The sequence below is a fragment of the Cottoperca gobio genome, chromosome 10 (assembly GCF_900634415.1).
Source record: "Cottoperca gobio chromosome 10, fCotGob3.1, whole genome shotgun sequence".
NCBI lineage: Eukaryota > Metazoa > Chordata > Actinopteri > Perciformes > Bovichtidae > Cottoperca > Cottoperca gobio.
Window position 1 is genome coordinate 4,183,230 of NC_041364.1, and position 17,953 is coordinate 4,201,182.

General features: G+C 40.7%; 2 protein-coding genes across 2 annotated transcripts; one reads left to right on the forward strand and one right to left on the reverse strand.

Annotated features, from left to right (window-relative positions):
• Positions 1-923: 923 nt before the first annotated feature.
• On the reverse strand, positions 924-6,795 carry tmem144b (transmembrane protein 144b). Its single transcript, XM_029441763.1, is given in 13 exon segments — positions 924-1,529; positions 1,932-1,985; positions 2,383-2,480; positions 3,704-3,773; positions 3,775-3,824; positions 4,145-4,263; positions 4,805-4,884; positions 5,068-5,146; positions 5,284-5,364; positions 5,550-5,649; positions 6,077-6,199; positions 6,302-6,469; positions 6,562-6,795. Coding segments are annotated over 13 exon segments (1,308 nt in total). The 5' UTR covers positions 6,653-6,795; the 3' UTR covers positions 924-1,334.
• A 1,313-nt stretch (positions 6,796-8,108) lies between these two features.
• On the forward strand, positions 8,109-15,605 carry gask1b (golgi associated kinase 1B). Its single transcript, XM_029441690.1, has 4 exons — positions 8,109-8,991; positions 9,916-10,133; positions 11,862-12,088; positions 14,606-15,605. The coding sequence occupies exons 1-4, from the start codon at positions 8,109-8,111 to the stop codon at positions 14,811-14,813; spliced, it is 1,536 nt and encodes a 511-aa protein (XP_029297550.1). The 3' UTR covers positions 14,814-15,605.
• Positions 15,606-17,953: the final 2,348 nt, after the last annotated feature.

Consider the following 17,953-nt stretch of genomic DNA (forward strand, 5'->3'; position numbering starts at 1 on the left):
ATTTAGGCAGCAGGAATCAAGCAGAACTCTGTCCCTTCTAAATGTCAGCCCCTTCTGTGATAACCTCTTTTATCTCACATTTTTATTATGTCTGTGTCTTGTCACCGTTACCCATCTACTGAAGCATGAATGCCAAAAAAGAAAACGTCGATAACGAGTGCACTTTCACAGAAATGCTGGGTGAATCTGAGGGAACGGTGCAAACTTGTTCCAGTCATAGATTTTCCTTCACACTTTTAAAAGCCCCAGACATAAGCGTTCACATTATTGATATTACCGTTTTCACGTAAGATTAATTGAAAGTGCCACTGACATCTCAAAATTGTGATTTTCTTCCCACAGTTAAGCGGAGACATTTTGAAATATCTCTACATACAATTTTTGATGAGTAAATTGGTCTGCAGGTGTGCTGGTAGTAGTCAGGGAAGTATATTGACTGCTAAACATACTTAATGTTGGTTTACAGGTCAACTACTTAATTACAAGCAAAAATCTTTTCTATTCTTCAAAATAATGAATGGTCATCACTATACTGTATGCTGATGCTCTGTTGGAGGTATTTAAATCTACTGTCAGTAAATCACTGAGTGATATTTTATGTGCCTGGGTGGCTACATGCCAATTTTGGTGCAACGCTTTGTGGAGACAAATAATAAAGGCTCCAGCAACAAACTTTGCTGCTTGGACGTGTTATGAACATGGATTATACAATCAATTTAATAATTCAGGTCTGATCTTTGTCAGTAATGAGGCCTACATTCTGTATGCAAATTGCTGTAATAACTATTTAAATAAGTGCTGTAATTAAAGAAAACTGGCATAAGGTCTGCGCGAGAAACCCAGCAGAGTGTTGACGGCCATAAATAACATCGTATGCAAAATGTCTTTACGGAGCAATTAATATAACAAGCACAGGGACGCAGTTGAACGTCAGTATCAAAGATGTTTTAATGGCAGGATGTGTGAAGTAAAAGTGACTCATTTTGTAACGCCGTCCAGAGATTGAAACAGTGACGCACAAACAGTTATAAATAAAAATGTTCAATATCGTGGTACGACAATCCTTCTAAAACTATTTTAAGCTTGTAAGTGTTACAAACAAGTGGGCATTTTGAGATTAACTGAAAACAAAAGCATGATGGTGACAAAGTTATTTTCAACAATACATTTTAAATAACAAAATGCAAAGTAGACTTCTTTGAATGAACCAGAAAGCATGAGGGTCGCTCCTGTAAGACACTGCCACCAAATGTTAGCGCAGGTACAAACCCTGTTAGAGAATGCTTTACATTCACGTCAACCCTCATGCATTTTGGTTTATTTTAAATGTGGGTTCAAACAGTTTTATAAAACCAAAAGAACATTTTCTGAGGAAATATTTGTATATATATATATGACAGTATATGAAAATATGACAGCTGCTTGATGTTTTCACACGCCAGTCTTAGATCTTTGAGAAGGCGGTCAGCACAGGAGCCGGTCAGCACGACACAGGAGGCCAAGGAGAAGATGAAGCAGTTGAATAATCCCTGAGGAGGAAAAACAGGCGCGAGGCTCTTAAATGTTTTCTAAAACAAGGTTTTTCTCATCGATTGCCAATAATGATTAAAAACAAACAGGGGGGAAGAAATCTTTGTTTTCCTCAACAACTTTCACCCGTACTACAACACATCCATCTGCCCAAACACACAGGCAGCCACAGAAGACACTGTGTGCTAAATTATGCATCCTGAACCAAGTTAAAAAGTATAGACCCATACCTATTATATACCTTAATGGTAACACAAATACAGTCGAGAACATCTCATTCATTCGGATGAAGTCACGCTCTCTTTGGTAAACTGTGGCCGTACACTTAGTAAATGAGTCGGACATGCATTAAGGAGGTAATATACACCCATATTAATCATGATCGGTGTTGTGGTTTTCACCTTAATCTCTTTGAACACCAAGGATCCCCACAGTCCTGCAACCAGACCGTATCCCTGCAGAGAAAACAAACACTTTTTATTGAGCTCAAGCCAACGATTCAAAATCATTTACTTTTTAATCCGTTTCCACTTTAAGGTCTCGCAAAAAGGAGTTTTTTTTGCTATACCACCATCAGGAAAAACGTCAACATCAAAGTCTAAATATAAAATGTGCAGATTTGCTGAGCAGTCATGCTGGGAAATTACTGAATTTCTGACTGTAGAAGGATGTCGACATGCTAAACTTAACTGAAACATCCGGAAAAGACGGCCGCAAAATGTCTGAGTGATTTTCTCGTCATCATTGACAGATTCAAAATGAAGATGTGAACGCTGGTCAATCCAAGTGGTGGCAAACAGACAGCATTTCAATTACCCAGCACATCCAGCTGACAGGACAAGGTGTACTTACTGCAGTGACAATGGGAAAGGTAATGACAGCACTCAGGTAGTTATTGGCCAGGAACCAGCTGTATGTGGCCAATACCCACATCAACCCGGACAACAGACCTGAAGGGGAGAAGGACACAGGAGTGTACTTACAGTACTGTACATAGGAGATGAGAGATGACAGTTCGTAGGATACTCAAGCAGAATCAAAAAAAGATAAGTAATTCCAGGAACTAAACTTAGCCATTTATCAACTTATAGCCTATATGGGCGCAATTAGAGCAACATAATGCAAGAGTCGGTATTTTTGTGATTTAGTACCCCACAGTGTCAGAGTGCATTTCACGTAGGCTATACACTGCAGTCATAAATATGGCCAGCTGTAACGTTACATGTGCCATTTCTATGATAAACTAGTGAATCACCAACTTACACAGCCAAGCAACAACAAGCAAGTGAAACATCACAAGGGAAAGCAAGCCAGCCAATGCTACTAAAACTGTTCCGTTGCCCGCTCCCTCAGCATTTCTCCCGCTCCGGGGCAGTGGTCCATTTCTCTTCTGCTATTGGTGTAAACACCAACACTCCCCCGGTGAGACAAGCTCCCAGTCTTGGCAGCACGACTAACTGCGCTAACAGCTAATTACCTGATGCCAGCTAATGTGCACCTGCAGGTGGCAAAAAAAAAAAAAAAAAAAAAAAAAAAAGCTGTTGCAAATCAACCTCGTCTTCCTGTCTTAGTTGGAGCTATTATTAAACACTCGGTGACCCCTGGTGCATGACCGCTTCACAGAAATAAATCAACATGTGAAAAATGCTGTTATACGGTAGCCAGAACAATAGTTCCTAGTTGTTAAGACTCCCTGTCTGAGCTGCACAGTGTAGTAAACAGTTGCTCCTTTTTGGCTCATGGTTTGAAACCCCTCATCACAAGTCATGGTCTGAGTTTGGACATGAACTATGAGCACATTTCCCTTTTAGACAGTTTAATTTGTGGCCTGAACAGGTGAAAGTATCCAGAAGAAAAAACGCATTTGGAGAAATTCTCTTTTACATTTCTTTAAAACATGTAATCTGCAGAATACTGAACAAATTGATGAATCTTTTCACTCGTTTTAAGGAAATACAAGTCAAGTTAGACAAAATGCACGAGTAAAGTGTGACATTTTTAGCTGTGATCTTGCGGCAAAATGTCTCAAAAATGTCTATAGAGTTAATAAAAACCTAAAATCAACAGTGTCATGAGTTAATGCCTTAGATTGTACAGTTGGACCTATTAAATGAGTTTCAAGCAGCTGAAAATTTCAATGAACAATGAACGTCTGACTGATAAAGTGCGTTACCTGGGAGGATGATTCTGGAGTAGACCCTGGGCCTGTTATTCATGGCGGCACAGTAGATGGCAAAGTACACAGGTGCTGGCAGCAAAAATGCCAGAGCAAAATGCATGAATATAGTCGAGGTCTGTAAAGAAGCGACAGTTTTACATTGCGTTTGAATCCCTGTAAGTTTACAATAAAATACATACATGGATATTCCTTTGCTTTTAAGGTCAGTCAATAACAGTTAGCACTACTGTAAAGCTATAGAAAAGGCAATAAATACTTTATTAATCCTTAAGCTACCCCATTGACACGGACTTTAGAGAGTCTCTCAGGAAACTGGATATTAAATCCGAGTTGCTGGAGGATCCAGTGTTATTTATAGGCCAACAGTGCGATACAGTCTAAAACCCGAGAGGGAAAGTCAATGTGAAGGCAGTTCTGAAAATACTGAAAACGTACCATAGGAACTGGCTCCATGGAACATGCTGTCACGGCATGATGAATGGCACTTGATGTAGAAGATGGGCGTGTAGGAGGACCCGTACAGCAGGCCCGACACAGCAGCAAGCAGGCAGCCTCTGATGAAGAGTGACACTAAACTGAATATGGATTGATTTTAAACCTCCACTGAGACAAAACTTGCAAAATTGAAAAATTGACCATTGCATACAAAATAGATTCTTAACATTTATACCAATCAAGCTAAACAACAGTGGATAACAGACCGTGCACGACAAACTGACTTTTGCAGCATTATTTCTTGCAGTTTGCTTCATTGAGTGCTTCATTGAGTGCTTACATAACACCCCCCCCCCCCCCCCCCCTTGCTTATTTAATTATTTCTCTGCTGCAGCCCATTTCCCCAGTACGATACACAACACAACAAACACATCATGTTACATTTAAAACAAAGATGGCCAGCAGCTGTATTGAATAACTAAAAGGCTTCTGGTGAAAGCCTGGGGCTTGAATTAAAATATTTCTTTATCCTTGAGGACTATTTCTACTAATAAGTTAATCAACGTTTCATAAACCTCTTCATAAACCTTTCCTTAACTGTGCTTTTAGCTCGCAAAATCAATATTGTGGTTACACAGCCTACTAATGAGTAGAGCTCACATGAACCGCCTGGTCTTCGGTCCAATGACATCTATCCAGAACTCGGAGGAACTTGGACAATAGCTGCTCGAATTTGTCCTCTGCAGAAAAAGACATCATAACATGACGTCATGTTGTCTTTCAAATCCATCAGAAGACAGTAAACGGTTAAAATTCATCACGACACACTTGGAGGAAACAGGAATCGATTGTCCTCGAGAGGATATTGGTACAATTATATTGGTTGGAGTGCGATTAGAAATGACAACGATCAATACACTCACCCTGTCGAGAAGTAATGGAATCGATTCAGAGTTGCGATGCAGTTCCAAGTTTGTTTTTACAAAGAAAAAGATCACGCCACTGGAACAAACACAAGTCATATCTGTCATCTGGTATCCAAAACTTCAGACTGTTTTTGTTCCTGTCGCAGATATTAAAAACTATCGCATGCATATGCTAAGAAGGTGGGACACTTTACTTTCAAATGTGCAGTTTACCTGAACAGACACAACCCAGCGCCACAATAATTTAATAGTGGCCTGGAAACTTCCTCTGACGTAATCCCAAACCAGCCAAACCTGTGAGAGACGGTCATACTCAGACACTCAGTTTCTTTTAAACATACATCTATAACAGGACCCGACAAACTCATTGTCCCAAAATCCCCTCATTTAAAAGTTATTAACTTAAATCTAGAAAAGTCAGCAAGAGAGAAATTGATTTTTCAAGTCTAGGTGGAGAAGCATTTATTAATCTGACTCACCTTGAAGTGGCCCAGCCCACCAACAAACTACAAGAGCCCCAAATTAAACTCCCGAGACCAAGGCCAATCGCTTTAACGATTGGAACAACGGTTATATTCCCTGTAGATGACAGAGGAAAACAAGTTAGACACATGCACGTTTCATACAGGTAGAGAGATGTGTCTGCACTCTTCCAATGTCCACGAAAGAGTCAGCAGTGCACACGGTTTTGGCCAAACTAGGAAAGAAATTGTGCAAAGTTTTATGTTTTAACATTATGCACATTACAGTTGAAGGCTACATCTGCAGAACACCTCTTTGGATTTATTGCAGGACTGTTTTAGCCGTATGTATCTAACAGACAGGAGTCTAGTAGGAAATTGGGATAAAGTTTGTCATCTCTCGCAGGAACAGTATCAACATGATCCTTGCAAATGGAGTAAATCTACTCCTGCTCGACTCAGCCACACTCAATGGAGACTTGCTCCAGTGAGACAGAAACTACATTCAATCACATGAAGGATTACAAGGTTTGATGAGATGATACCTGTAGCCCAGATGACACCTCCAAGCATCACAAAAGGATAGAATTTGGGCGACTGCAGCATCAAATCTCCAATCATAGATACAGCCCATATCGCTGCACAGTACACCCACTGGAAAAACATACCTGTTGACAGAACACGGGCACCTTCTCATACAAATGGCCAACAAAAAAACACTTGTGTATTTCACTAGAAAACTTGTTTTCCTAGAAAGTAAGAACTCTTACCGTCTCCTGTCTCTAATCTTTTGAGAGGAACAAAATTGCTTCCATACAAAAGCACAGCAAACAAATTTGCAGCAATTCCATAGGCAAAATGAGTCATATTGATGGGGTTGTGGGCAACTTCAAATGTTTCCAAGTTGCCAGTTCCATCATGTTTGCCGCCTTCCACACCTGGAAGAATTTATTTAAAAGCAGAAACAAAATTATTGATTTTAGACCACGCACCGTCCTCAGGCTCCCTCTCATGAATCACTGACAGTCACCTTGTTCAGCTGCATGTTCGGTGCAGTTACAGCTCACCATCGACAGCGTTGCAACAAATAAAAGCAAAGGAGGGACTCTTTCTTTAAGCATGTTAAAACTAAATTTTGTTTTCTATGACGTAGTCGGTGCACAGTATTTACAACAGCAAAATGCCATGTGTGTCTGCAGTGGAGAGGAGAAACACTCAGCCAGGTGCTGCCAATTATCTAATCACTCAATCTGACAGACAGGCTGCACAGGAAACAAAACAGCAGGGGTTTAAATACTGTAGAGCAGACGGGAAATACAGTCTTGTGAGCTATTTCTCATCTCCAAGAGAGAGTTGAAATACATTAAAGGTCACAGTTTTACTCTCATGGTTGTGGCATTGATGAAATATTAGATGAATTGCCGTAACATTTAAACTTTAATTGACTTAAATGATCTCAATATGGTTGTTCTGGTTGGGGAAAGTAAAATTTACCACGACAATTATTTGACAACTGTAGATACTTTGCAGATTCAGATTAATAATACACAATATAATAAATTATATAATATTATAGATTCAAATAAAACCGAAAGCTACCCAACACAAAAAGTATTAACCCTAATTGTAACCCTATATATATATATATATATATATATATATACACATTTGAATGCATGACTTTTATTTGTATTTCTTTACTGAGTTATTGCTACTTTTACTACTTTAAGTACAGGATGTGAGTACTTCTTCCATCTCTGCAGGTTTAAAGACTCCTTCGCCTGGCAGCACTTGTTGTGGATAAGTGCTGTCCTCGGTATTCTTTATGGAACACAATACTTCTATATTTAGCTGTTTTTATCCTGGTCAGGAAATCCTGTACATAGTTTGCTGCGTCCAGCCTGCATTTCCCCTCCACAGGAGAAGAAAGTTGTTTCCTGCTGTTAACTTTTTCCCTTTTCACATTTATATTCTTTTGCGTTTTATTTCCCCCCCCTCAACCAATTAAGAATTAAGGAAGTGGACCAGCAGATGTCGCCTAAAACGCGTGTCTGTCGGCCTGTAATGGATGAAATGTTCTTAGCAACTTAAATAATCACCTTCGAATGATATGTTAGCACTGCTAACTGCTATGATGTCCCTCAAATTCATATTCATGCTGAAAGATCAGCATGGGATGATATCCAAAATATGATAAGACTATTTTATTTGCTACTTTTTTTTTAACTTGAGTTCTTATGCAGGATATTTAATAAAGTTAATAAACAGAAACATCATGTTTTGTCCGCATTAAGGCATATGCAGGCTGATGCGGTCACGTGTCCCTTCAGTGCTTATTATTAACCATAAAGGATTATATCTATATCTGAAAGAAGAAAGGGGGAAAAAAGTTCAGGTCGCCTCATGTTGTGTTGGAGGGTGGTTTCCCCAGCCCGTCCATCCCCTTCGCAGTTGTCTCCGTGAATTATGTGGCCACATATCCTCCCTTCCAAAATGAGTTTCGGAAGTTGTGCGCTCCTCCCTGCTTTGAGTTTGGCTAAAAAAAGACACTCAACCATGATAATAACATAAGTTCTAATGGGGAAGTGTCGCTTTCACTGGCTGTTCTTCCCTTCTCTAAGACTGACCAGCAGCTTTCGGAGGTGCCCTGTTTCAAACAGGAGTTTGATAATTGCGAGTGTGTGTGTTGTGTATTTGTTATTGCTGGTTTCACAAGCTGGATACTCGAAGCAGCACCGGGACAGAAGGATTGATAAAGACAACTACCGACACACTCGTGGATTGTATAATTTGGATATTAGTGATGCAGACTATGTGGATTTGCAGACCGGTGTTGGCTTTGTGGTCCCGACACGGTCCAACGTGGTGTATATAACGCTGAAGTCTAAGCGCCTGAAACCAGCAAATATTCGGGGTACAATCAGACCAAAACTGAGGAGAAAAGTGAGAAGGAATAAGGAGGACGATTCAGCTTTTACGCAGAACAAACTTGGCACTTTGGAGTGGGACGCGGGCCAAATTAAGCGCAACTTTGCACCCAAGACTTCCTCGGGAGAAACCAAGGATGTTTATTATAAATCTTTAGATATAATCCATACATCTCACACAGATGCACAGGCAGACACTCACATTAGTTCTATCCGAATCTACAGCCAGAGGGCACCGCCATGGTTCAGCCCGCAGGACGTGGAAGCCATGCGCTTTCTCGCGGATGCCAAAGTTTTGCGCATCAAAGAAGTTTCTCATGGAGACTATCCGTCCCTTTTGATATTTGAGGGCGAGACAAACGTTTCAAAGACCAACCAACAACACACACAACGGAACAATATATGTGGAGGTCAGTGCGGAGTGATCAGCAGCCCCGTGGACACCACCGAGGTCTTTGCTTTCCATCTGGACAGGGTGCTGGGGTTCAATAGGACATTACCAGCTGTAAGCAGGAAGTTCAGCTTTTTACACGGTATGTCAACAGACACGAGGACAGAGTTTCTTAAGTACTCAGTTAATTCATAACTTTACTGAGTGTGTTTCTTAGTAAGCATGACTGATGATAATCAGAGAGAGAGCAGTAGGGAGGGAGGGGGAGGAAACTGAATTACATTTTCTAACTTGATTAGTTGGCTTCCTCAGATGAACTCCTTCAGGTTACTAAGGGTCCTTGTTCCATCATCAGAACCACAATATTGTAATGTTTTCTATGGAGACACAGACTGAACAATACTCCCCTGATTAAGTGAATCTATGAATCTTTGTCATAGATGTCTTTGGAGGTAAATGTATTACAATACAGACTAATCACACACGCCCTTTGAATGTCTTTTGAGTCACTGAATGTCAAGTACAAATGAAATAAGGGATTTATTTAATCAGGTGCTCTGAAGCTGTGGTGTAGTGGTGGGAGAGATGAGGATCCTCACTCTTGAGTCAGGACTAGTTCCTAGCAGTGCAGACCAAACAATATCCACATATGTCCAAGGCAGAATACTAAGACAGGTCGTTGAAGGCATCAATTCAAACTTCTACTTTTGCCAGCAATTTGAGAATGTTATGAGCTCTTAGGGGCAAAGAGCAGGTTATAGAGAGCCACTGACCCCGTTCCTTTCTTCTCCACACCACCATCTGTGTCTCTTTTTACTGTCTGCAAGGGGAAAAGAAAATGTTAGTTTTTCTCCTTTGCCACCAGATAACACATCATGTTTCTGGGAGTCTGGAAAGAAGATGGTTTCGTCAAATGAATAAAATAAAAGCATAACACTATTTATACATTTTCTAAGTCCTGTACGTTAGACAAAATGATGAGGTCATCCTGTGCAGGTGTGTATGTGTTAACCACTGAACAGCTGCTGAAATCGGACCATATAATCCTTTCATCCTCCCTCTCTAGATGGCCAGCCCTGTCCAGTGGTGTCATGGGATGCATCTCTCTACCCAGAAGGCCTTGCTGCAGGCTGGTCCACCGTGAGGTTGACATGGGGGGAGTACCAGAGCTCCCTGAAACAGAAGTGTTGGCATAAAAACATCAGCCCGAAGCCTGACTCCGGCTGCTCCACCGTTCATCACTACGAGTGGAGTAAACTGGCTCTGTTTGACTTCCTGTTGCAGGTAACACAAGTGATAATGACTCACAGAGATAAACAATCACAGATTTATCAGAAAGTGAAACCAAAGTCTGTAACTTTTCTGTCCTTCAGTTTGCTTTTGTGCCGTTACTGCCTCTCTGGGCTTTTATTAAATCCCCCAAAGATGCTTCATAAATGACTTTGGGAAAGATCTTTACTTTGGCTGAATAGATGTCTTGTTTCCTGTGGGGAAGGTCTGGAACTCTGATCAGGCATTGAGATCACATCTCCTGAGACTTGTTTATCATTTCATGATGATGAAGCGGTGAACATGGCGTGAGGAAATGAAACATACAGACTTTCAAATAGATTGGATACCTTGTGAACTGTTAAGTCAGTGATTGAGGTCATGACGCAGCGTTGACTGTGAATCTTTGTTCTTTATTTCAAGTTCCTGATGAATGAATTCATATTGTTCAGTTAAGAGAAACAGATTGGGCACATAATAAATCTGGTCAAAGACGCAACTACCCGGAATATAATGAAGATATTACATTGGTTTCTTTTGAGAATGAAAAAGTAGATAACAAATCACATCTGTTCAAATCGTAGAAACTTTCTTGTCCTGAACGGACCCTCGCAGGCTGCTTCCTGCTCACAACAAACATGGCTGCTTTCTTACTGAGAAAACCTCCAATATTCTCTGGTGGTGAGTTTAATCCCTTTAGACCAGGTGTGTCAAACTCATTTTAGTTCAGGGGCCACATTCAGCACAATTTGATCTCAAGTGGGCCGGACCAGTAAAATCACAACATAATAACCTGTAAATAACAACAACTCCAAATTTTCGTCACAGGTATCTGGAACAGTATTTTACTTTATGATCAAAACAACTAATTATTACACTTTGCAAAGTCATCCAGCGGGCCGGATTGGACACTTTGGCGGGCCGGTTTTGGCCCCCGGGCCACATGTTTGACACCCCTGCAGTAGGGGGTCCCTGCACCACGCTACAACAGTTTGGGGGTCCTTGGCCTGAAAAACGATGAAGACCCCTGTTCTACACAAGATGGAAAAGCTTTAATCAATTATGTGAATGAATAATTAATGAGAAGAAACAAAAAACTTTAGAGCGCCAAGAAAATAAAAGAATATTGTTTTTACAATCACACATTCAGACACGGTGACATTTATGTGTTTCAGCCAAGCAGTTTAAATCCTCTTGATTATGTATTATGTATTATGTATCCCATTAAAGCTCCTGCGGGCCAGATTGGACCCTCTGGCGGGCCGGTTTTGGCCCCTGGGCCGTATGTTTGACACCCCTGCTTTAGACTTTACCAAAGATTTACCCCCTCAGTTCCTTCTTGATCAAATCCTCATTTTCATATTACAGTAAATTTACTAAATACATTCCTGACACGATTTTCCTTCTCATCTCCCAAATCCCGGCGCACACTTTGTGAAAGTTGTGCCAATAACATGGTTTAGCAAAAAGAGATTGACGGATGGGTTGGAGGTGTAGTTGGGCTTATGGGTTTCCAGGTCCGTGTGGAGGAAGATGTATGAGAATCAATCTAATCAAATAATCAAGCAGCATTCTTCATAATAAAATGATTATGTCGTCCGTGTGAAGATGTAAAAGGGAGCTCGTCAATATTGCAAATAAATTGTCCAGGGCAAGAAAAACTCCTGCGCTGACCATTAAACATAAAAAAGAAAAGAAAATCATAAATAAATCAGAACTGTAAACTCCACGTTTCTTTTTCAGATTCACAACCGTCTGGATCAGAGCTGCTGTGGATTCAGGCCGAGGCAGGAGGACGTGTGTGTGGAACTCGGCCTCAAGGCTGAATGTGGGGAGCAGAAGCACATACGGCTGACAAACATCGTCCACAGGGGAGACGACCCCCGACACCTGGTCTTCACCAACAACAAGGGCTTCTTCGACCGCAACGAGGACAACCTGGACTTCAGGGTCCTGGAAGGAATCAAAGAGTAAGTGCGGATCACAGACATTGTATTTATTAGGTACTGGGGATTTTCATTTTTAAACGAGATTCAATTTCTCTCAGACTTTGTTTGTTGTACTTCAAACATCAGAAACTGCAACGTGTGAACAATGGGCCTCATTCATGACACTTCGTAAATAGCCTGCAGATCTTTACTTGTGCTTGTTTTCATGAGCCGTTTTCCAGAATATTCCATACAACATTTAAATTAAACCAGAAAGCAGATTTGAAACTCTGAAAGTAACACACACACACACACACACACACACACACAGACTGCAGGGGCTGGGGATCGAACCACCGACCTTCCTGATCCACAGTAGTGTGTTGAATCTCTGCCGAGCCTGTTCACAAACAATAATCTGTAGACACGAAGCACTAAGCAGTTTGTACAAACAATATAATGGCATTGTGAAATGTTCAAATCCTGTTTTGATCGTTTCAATTTGATGTTTTTTTATGTTTACTTTTACCTCACAAAGAACAGTAAAATGTGTGTTTTTGGTTTTGAACCTGGGGGGGCGTAATACTGTGTTCTTCCTTTAATGATCTGCTTGGAAACCTAAACGTAGTCAACAACCAGTTTTAGTCGTACAAACATTTAGCAGAACTCTGCAGGCAATAATAAAATCCACTCAAAACTCTGTGATACACAAACTGTCTCTGAGTCCGGCAACAAAAAGCACTTTAGTTCCTCAACAAGCAGTTATAGGAGTCCAGTCAGCTCCGAGCCAGCTGCCTCACAAGCTTCACATGTTATATGATCTCATTTTCCATCTCTGCTGATCATTCATTCATGAGTGGAGCCTTTACTTGCAAGCTGTTCAGATGTCAAACTAAACACCAGAAGTACTTTAATCACTTTAAATACTTTAAGTCTGTATTCATGTCGCTCAAATTTGCTCATGCAAATGTCTTCAGAGGCAACCGATGCTGAATATGAGATTGGGTAGGCGTACGTTTAAGTCAGCGACTGTAAAGGAAGATAGTCAACATACATTATAAAACACAGAATTCTCTTAATTTAGTAATCTCTTCATGAAACCGTCTCACACAGGCACAGTTCTCATGTCACGACGGAAATTTCCAGTATTTAAGCAATAAACCATCTTGCTGGAAGCTTTTATAATTACTGTTTAGAGGTAAATCTGTATGAGGCACTTAATGTTACTTTTCCAAAACTTTTCTACCACACGCCAGCTGTTGGCAGACATGTGTGGGCTCCAGCTAGCTAACATTACTCATGGAATAGTTGTAATGCTAACAGACTACACAAAGTACACTAGGCTAGAACCGGTTTCAAGCACAGAAGCCACCTCGCACACGTAATGCTAACAATACAAATAACGCAGTTTCACTCGGGTGAAGGTGTAGCAGATTTGTCTAGACTTTTATGAATCCATTTTTCTTTTGAGAACACTAACTCGTTTAAGAAGCTAACACAGATGTATATTAATTAAATTGGGTATAAGTGCATTTACTTATTTAAACAACTCTCAAAGTTCACTTTTTTGAGTGCAACGCTTGTTAATTGTATTGCATCTTTTTCAGATTACAACCTCTATCACGAAATATGATTTATTTTACAGTTTCACAAAATATACCGGCCAACTGTCGTCCTGTTCCCTCACTGGGAGTGTGCGTAGTTGCTGCTTTGCTGTGCACCTACATGCATACTGTAGAGAAGTACAACATGTAGTTTGAAGTTTCTCACGAATCATCTGGCTGTTATCTGTGTTGTTCTTTTGTCTCTGGTTACAGTTGTCTTCTTAATATTGCAATGACAAAGATACACATGTGTCAGGACAGACAGATGAGGACCCAGGAGCGCAATTTCGAGATCAAGGATTTATTGAAACACACACACACACAACAGAGCCGAATGAGGCACGGCAGTAGTACAGTTCAGGGATATTCAAAACTCGTAGTCGTAAGGCGGAAGGCAAGTCGGGTTTACCGGGGCTGGAGATCAGAGTAGTAGGGGCAGGGCGGGGCAGGACGGGGCGGGGCAGGGCAGGGCGGGGCGGGGCAGGGCAGGGCAGGGCGGCAGGCAGGCAGGATTCCGATGCAGGCTTGCAGACGATCTGACAAGTGTGGACTGAAAAACAGGGCTTTCTATACAGGGCATGATTAGTGGTAAATGCAGTGCAGCTGGTAGGTTAACGAGGGTGGAGCAGAGCAGAGACAGGTGGAGGTAATCAGACAGAGTAGAGAGAGCAGGGAGCAGAGTGGCACATAATTGAAAACAATTAGTGGTGTTACCAGATAGGGAGAGGGCTCATGACACATATGCATACATTTTCAATAACATCAACTATCAACTGTTCAACTATTTCTATTTTTAGCAGGTTGGTAGAGGCACTTTCATTCATAAAAACAGTGTATTATAGTTTCTCCCTTGAGAACCAATCTGATTATTTCTGCTCCCAGCCAAGAGCAGCTCGGCCTCTGAGACTTGTACCTGAATCCAAATTGATTTCTGACTCCCGTTCTGTCTGTCCAGGCTCCCAGAGCCGGCGGTTTCGGTGCTGAAGAGCAAGAGGCTGAGGGAGAAGCTCCTCCAGTCTCTGTTCCTGGACCAGACCTACTGGGAGAGCCAGGGAGGCCGGCAGGGCATCGACAAGCTGATCGATGTAATTAAGAGGCGGGCCGACGTCCTCCTCACCTACATCAACGCTCATGGGATCAAAGTCCTCGCGATGAACGTGTGATGAGTGTCGAGCCTCAGGACCGTATCATTCTACCCTGAAATATTGGAAAGAAGAAACAAGATTAATGAATAATTATAGATTTTTTAATGCTTTTGTAAAACAATTATCCTGTAGCTAATGAAGGACTTATTATAAATTGCTCACTATTCTTTCCAAGTTATGTTGTTTGTGTCCTTTGCATAAGTCACCGAGAACAGCTTTAATTTAACTTTTAAAATGAGCCAAACTTCTTGTACTTCAGGAAACTAGTCGTGTGTCATTCTTCCAAGTCTGTTTTCCTTTCTTCCCCGAAGGCTAGAACACTGCTGTCACGATGAGTACAGGATATACTGCATATATTTATATATATAGCTATAACTTCTGCTCTTCCTCAGGCCTGCAGTAGGCGAAGTGTAATTTGCATTTTATATGAAAGGAATGCACAAAATGATACGTTGTTTTCTTCTCTGCTGCTCGAGTGTGTTGCAGGATTAAGATGTTGCTAAAGTATGTTAGCGCATAGCTAACAAGCCACGACCCAAATGCACTTGGAGCGATTGGGGTCTCACATTATACACTGAAAAGACGATTAATCTTGTGTACAAAAAACACATTATCATGAATATTGCACATTGGAAACTTTGCATAGTGACTGTACCTTTAAGATTAGACGTCAGATGGTGTTACTCTCTTTTATACACATTATTTTCAGTTTCACGACAACAGCATCTTTAGCTGCAGCCATTTACACTGTATTTATTTATTTTCTTTAATTGACGAAGATGTTCGAGCATCAGATGTTCAATAATAACATTTCAGCTTTGATTAATAAAATCTTTTTTGAGGAAAATACGTCTAATTTTTTGACTATCGTTCATAACGTTTTGGCATTATGGCATTTTGGCTTGAAATATGGCAACATTTGATGACCTGCAATTTAATTTAAATCTACTTCATTGTGATTTTATAACACATTTGGCACTATATATATATATATATATATATATATATATATATATATATATATATATATATATATATATATATATATATATATATACAATCTTAAAACATACATTAGCAAATACATTTTCCTCATGTCTACGCAGTATGTGTCAAAGCACGGTCAGAAATAGTCTGTGGCTGTGTAATGTGAGCCCGAGCGTGGTGTCGTGTTGGGCTCTGAGAGTTGGAGTCGTCGGGGCTTTGTGGGTTATTTTCTCGTGTCCGTGCCGGGCATTCACTCGGCTGTTGTTTTAACCCCTCGTCACCCGCATTAGTGTGTCAGTGGGGTCCATGCCTCTGTGTGTTTGTGTTAGACCCTCTAGTTCCCAGAGTGCTCTGCAGCGGAACCAGCCTTCCACATACGAACAATATTATTCTACCGTATTACATATAGATGAAGTAGAGGTACTTTTCCAGAGGGATACGTTGTGCCTTCAGCATTATTCAAGCTGCAATCTATGAAATCAATAAAGTCTCTTTCCACATTTTGATGGGGAGAGACAACTGATGTTCAAACTACTGCAGAGGAACAAACCCATGTGTGACTTGGTCTCATGTGATGTGTTAACAGCTATCTGGGTGAAGGAACATGTCCTGCACAAGTCTTTGATCATTTACTGTGTAAGGGATGAAATTACACACTGAAGGAACACGTGATTTACAACACTATTATATTATTATACTAGGTTTCTGACTTTCTGGGTGTTTTGAACAGACTTTATTTACATTGTCAGCCAGACAGTGGGGCTTCCCCCTGTGTCTGCAACTAACAATCATTTTTTATTGTCGATTGTTTTCTAAATAAATCGATGAATCGTGTTCAGTGAATACTGTCAATCCCAGTTTCTCAAGGTCAAGGAGATCTTTACTTGTCTTGTTTTGTCTGAAACCCAAATATATTCAGTTTAATATGATATAAAAAAGGGAAACGTAGATATGCTTTGCACTAATGCAGTGATACAGAACAACAACGCGCTACGCTTCTTATCATAATTACATTTGCACAACACTTTGGATGTACCCTGCTGAAGTGTTCCAGGTCTCTTTAGCAAAACACAGAAACTTTATTTGATCCTGAACAAACAAATTAATTTGTTAAATCTATAGTGAAAGTTTAATAAGAGGAAGCAAATATGTATTACCTTAAAATGAATGTGCCTTATTGGAAAATGCAAATCGCATGTCTTCAGGCAAGTCATACACATTTAAATATCTTGAAAATGCAAATTTAGTTGAGCAGGTTTTGGCTTGAGCAGTGAGAAATATGTACATTTCATCATTTCTGCAACTGCTTTCAAGAAACGTCACAAAGTTTAGCTTCAGGAATAGTTTTTGAAACCTTTTTGTATGACAGGCCTGACGTGTTCACTCTTGTTCACATAGATAATGAGACTTATTATCTCATACAGTGAGTCTCTTCTGCTCTCTTCTTCTCACAGACAGTGAGCAGATTTGGTTTTATAGGCAGTGGAGGAGAATCATTGGGGACAGTTCATGTTCGCTGTGTGCAGCTGGCGGCTGCCTGGTCCGACTGCAGACAGCGTTCAAACAGAGAAGCTCTTTATTCTCGTAACCTCAACCGAGCGCTGTTAATCACTCGGGTTTACCATGATGTCACTTTTCCCATTGCCTGCCCTCCAGAGTTTGCCTCTGACCTTCGTCGTGCTCCATGTGGCTACTAGCAGTGTTGGTCGGAGTAACTTATTTATTCAGACATTCATTTTAAGTGTTGTGCTATTTGGAACAGTGTTACCAACTTGGCGACTTTCCAAATCTCTTGGCGTTTTGATTTTGTTATTAAAAGCGACCGGCGGCAAATCTAGCGACTTTTTATTTTGGCACGTGATGGCCTCTTTGAATGGCAAAATAAAACAACAAAAAAACAAGAATCAACAGAAGAAAGTTCTTTTGTAGTTTTAAACATATTTAGGGTGTTTTCTTTACACACTCTTTGTCTCTCCCACGACGTTGTTCCTCTCTCCTACAGCGGCCATTACAATTACATGCAAATGGAAATAGCGACTTTCCTTACTGAGGAGTTGGCAACACTGCATAAGCAATATCTTGCAGTGTTACTTCAGTATCTAGAGAACATGTGACAGGATGTCACTGCAGACAGGACACCAGAGATGCTCTACTTGCTCAAGTAGCCCAGA

What these genes read in the sequence shown, in the direction of transcription:
- gask1b (XM_029441690.1), top strand. Translation starts at nt 8,109, where the DNA reads ATGGGGAAGTGTCGCTTTCACTGGCTGTTCTTCCCTTCTCTAAGACTG. An exon ending in GAAGTTCAGCTTTTTACACG is followed by an intron (nt 8,992 to 9,915) that starts GTATGTCAACAG and finishes CTCCCTCTCTAG; the next exon opens with ATGGCCAGCCCTGTCCAGTG. An exon ending in GTCCTGGAAGGAATCAAAGA is followed by an intron (nt 12,089 to 14,605) that starts GTAAGTGCGGAT and finishes CTGTCTGTCCAG; the next exon opens with GCTCCCAGAGCCGGCGGTTT.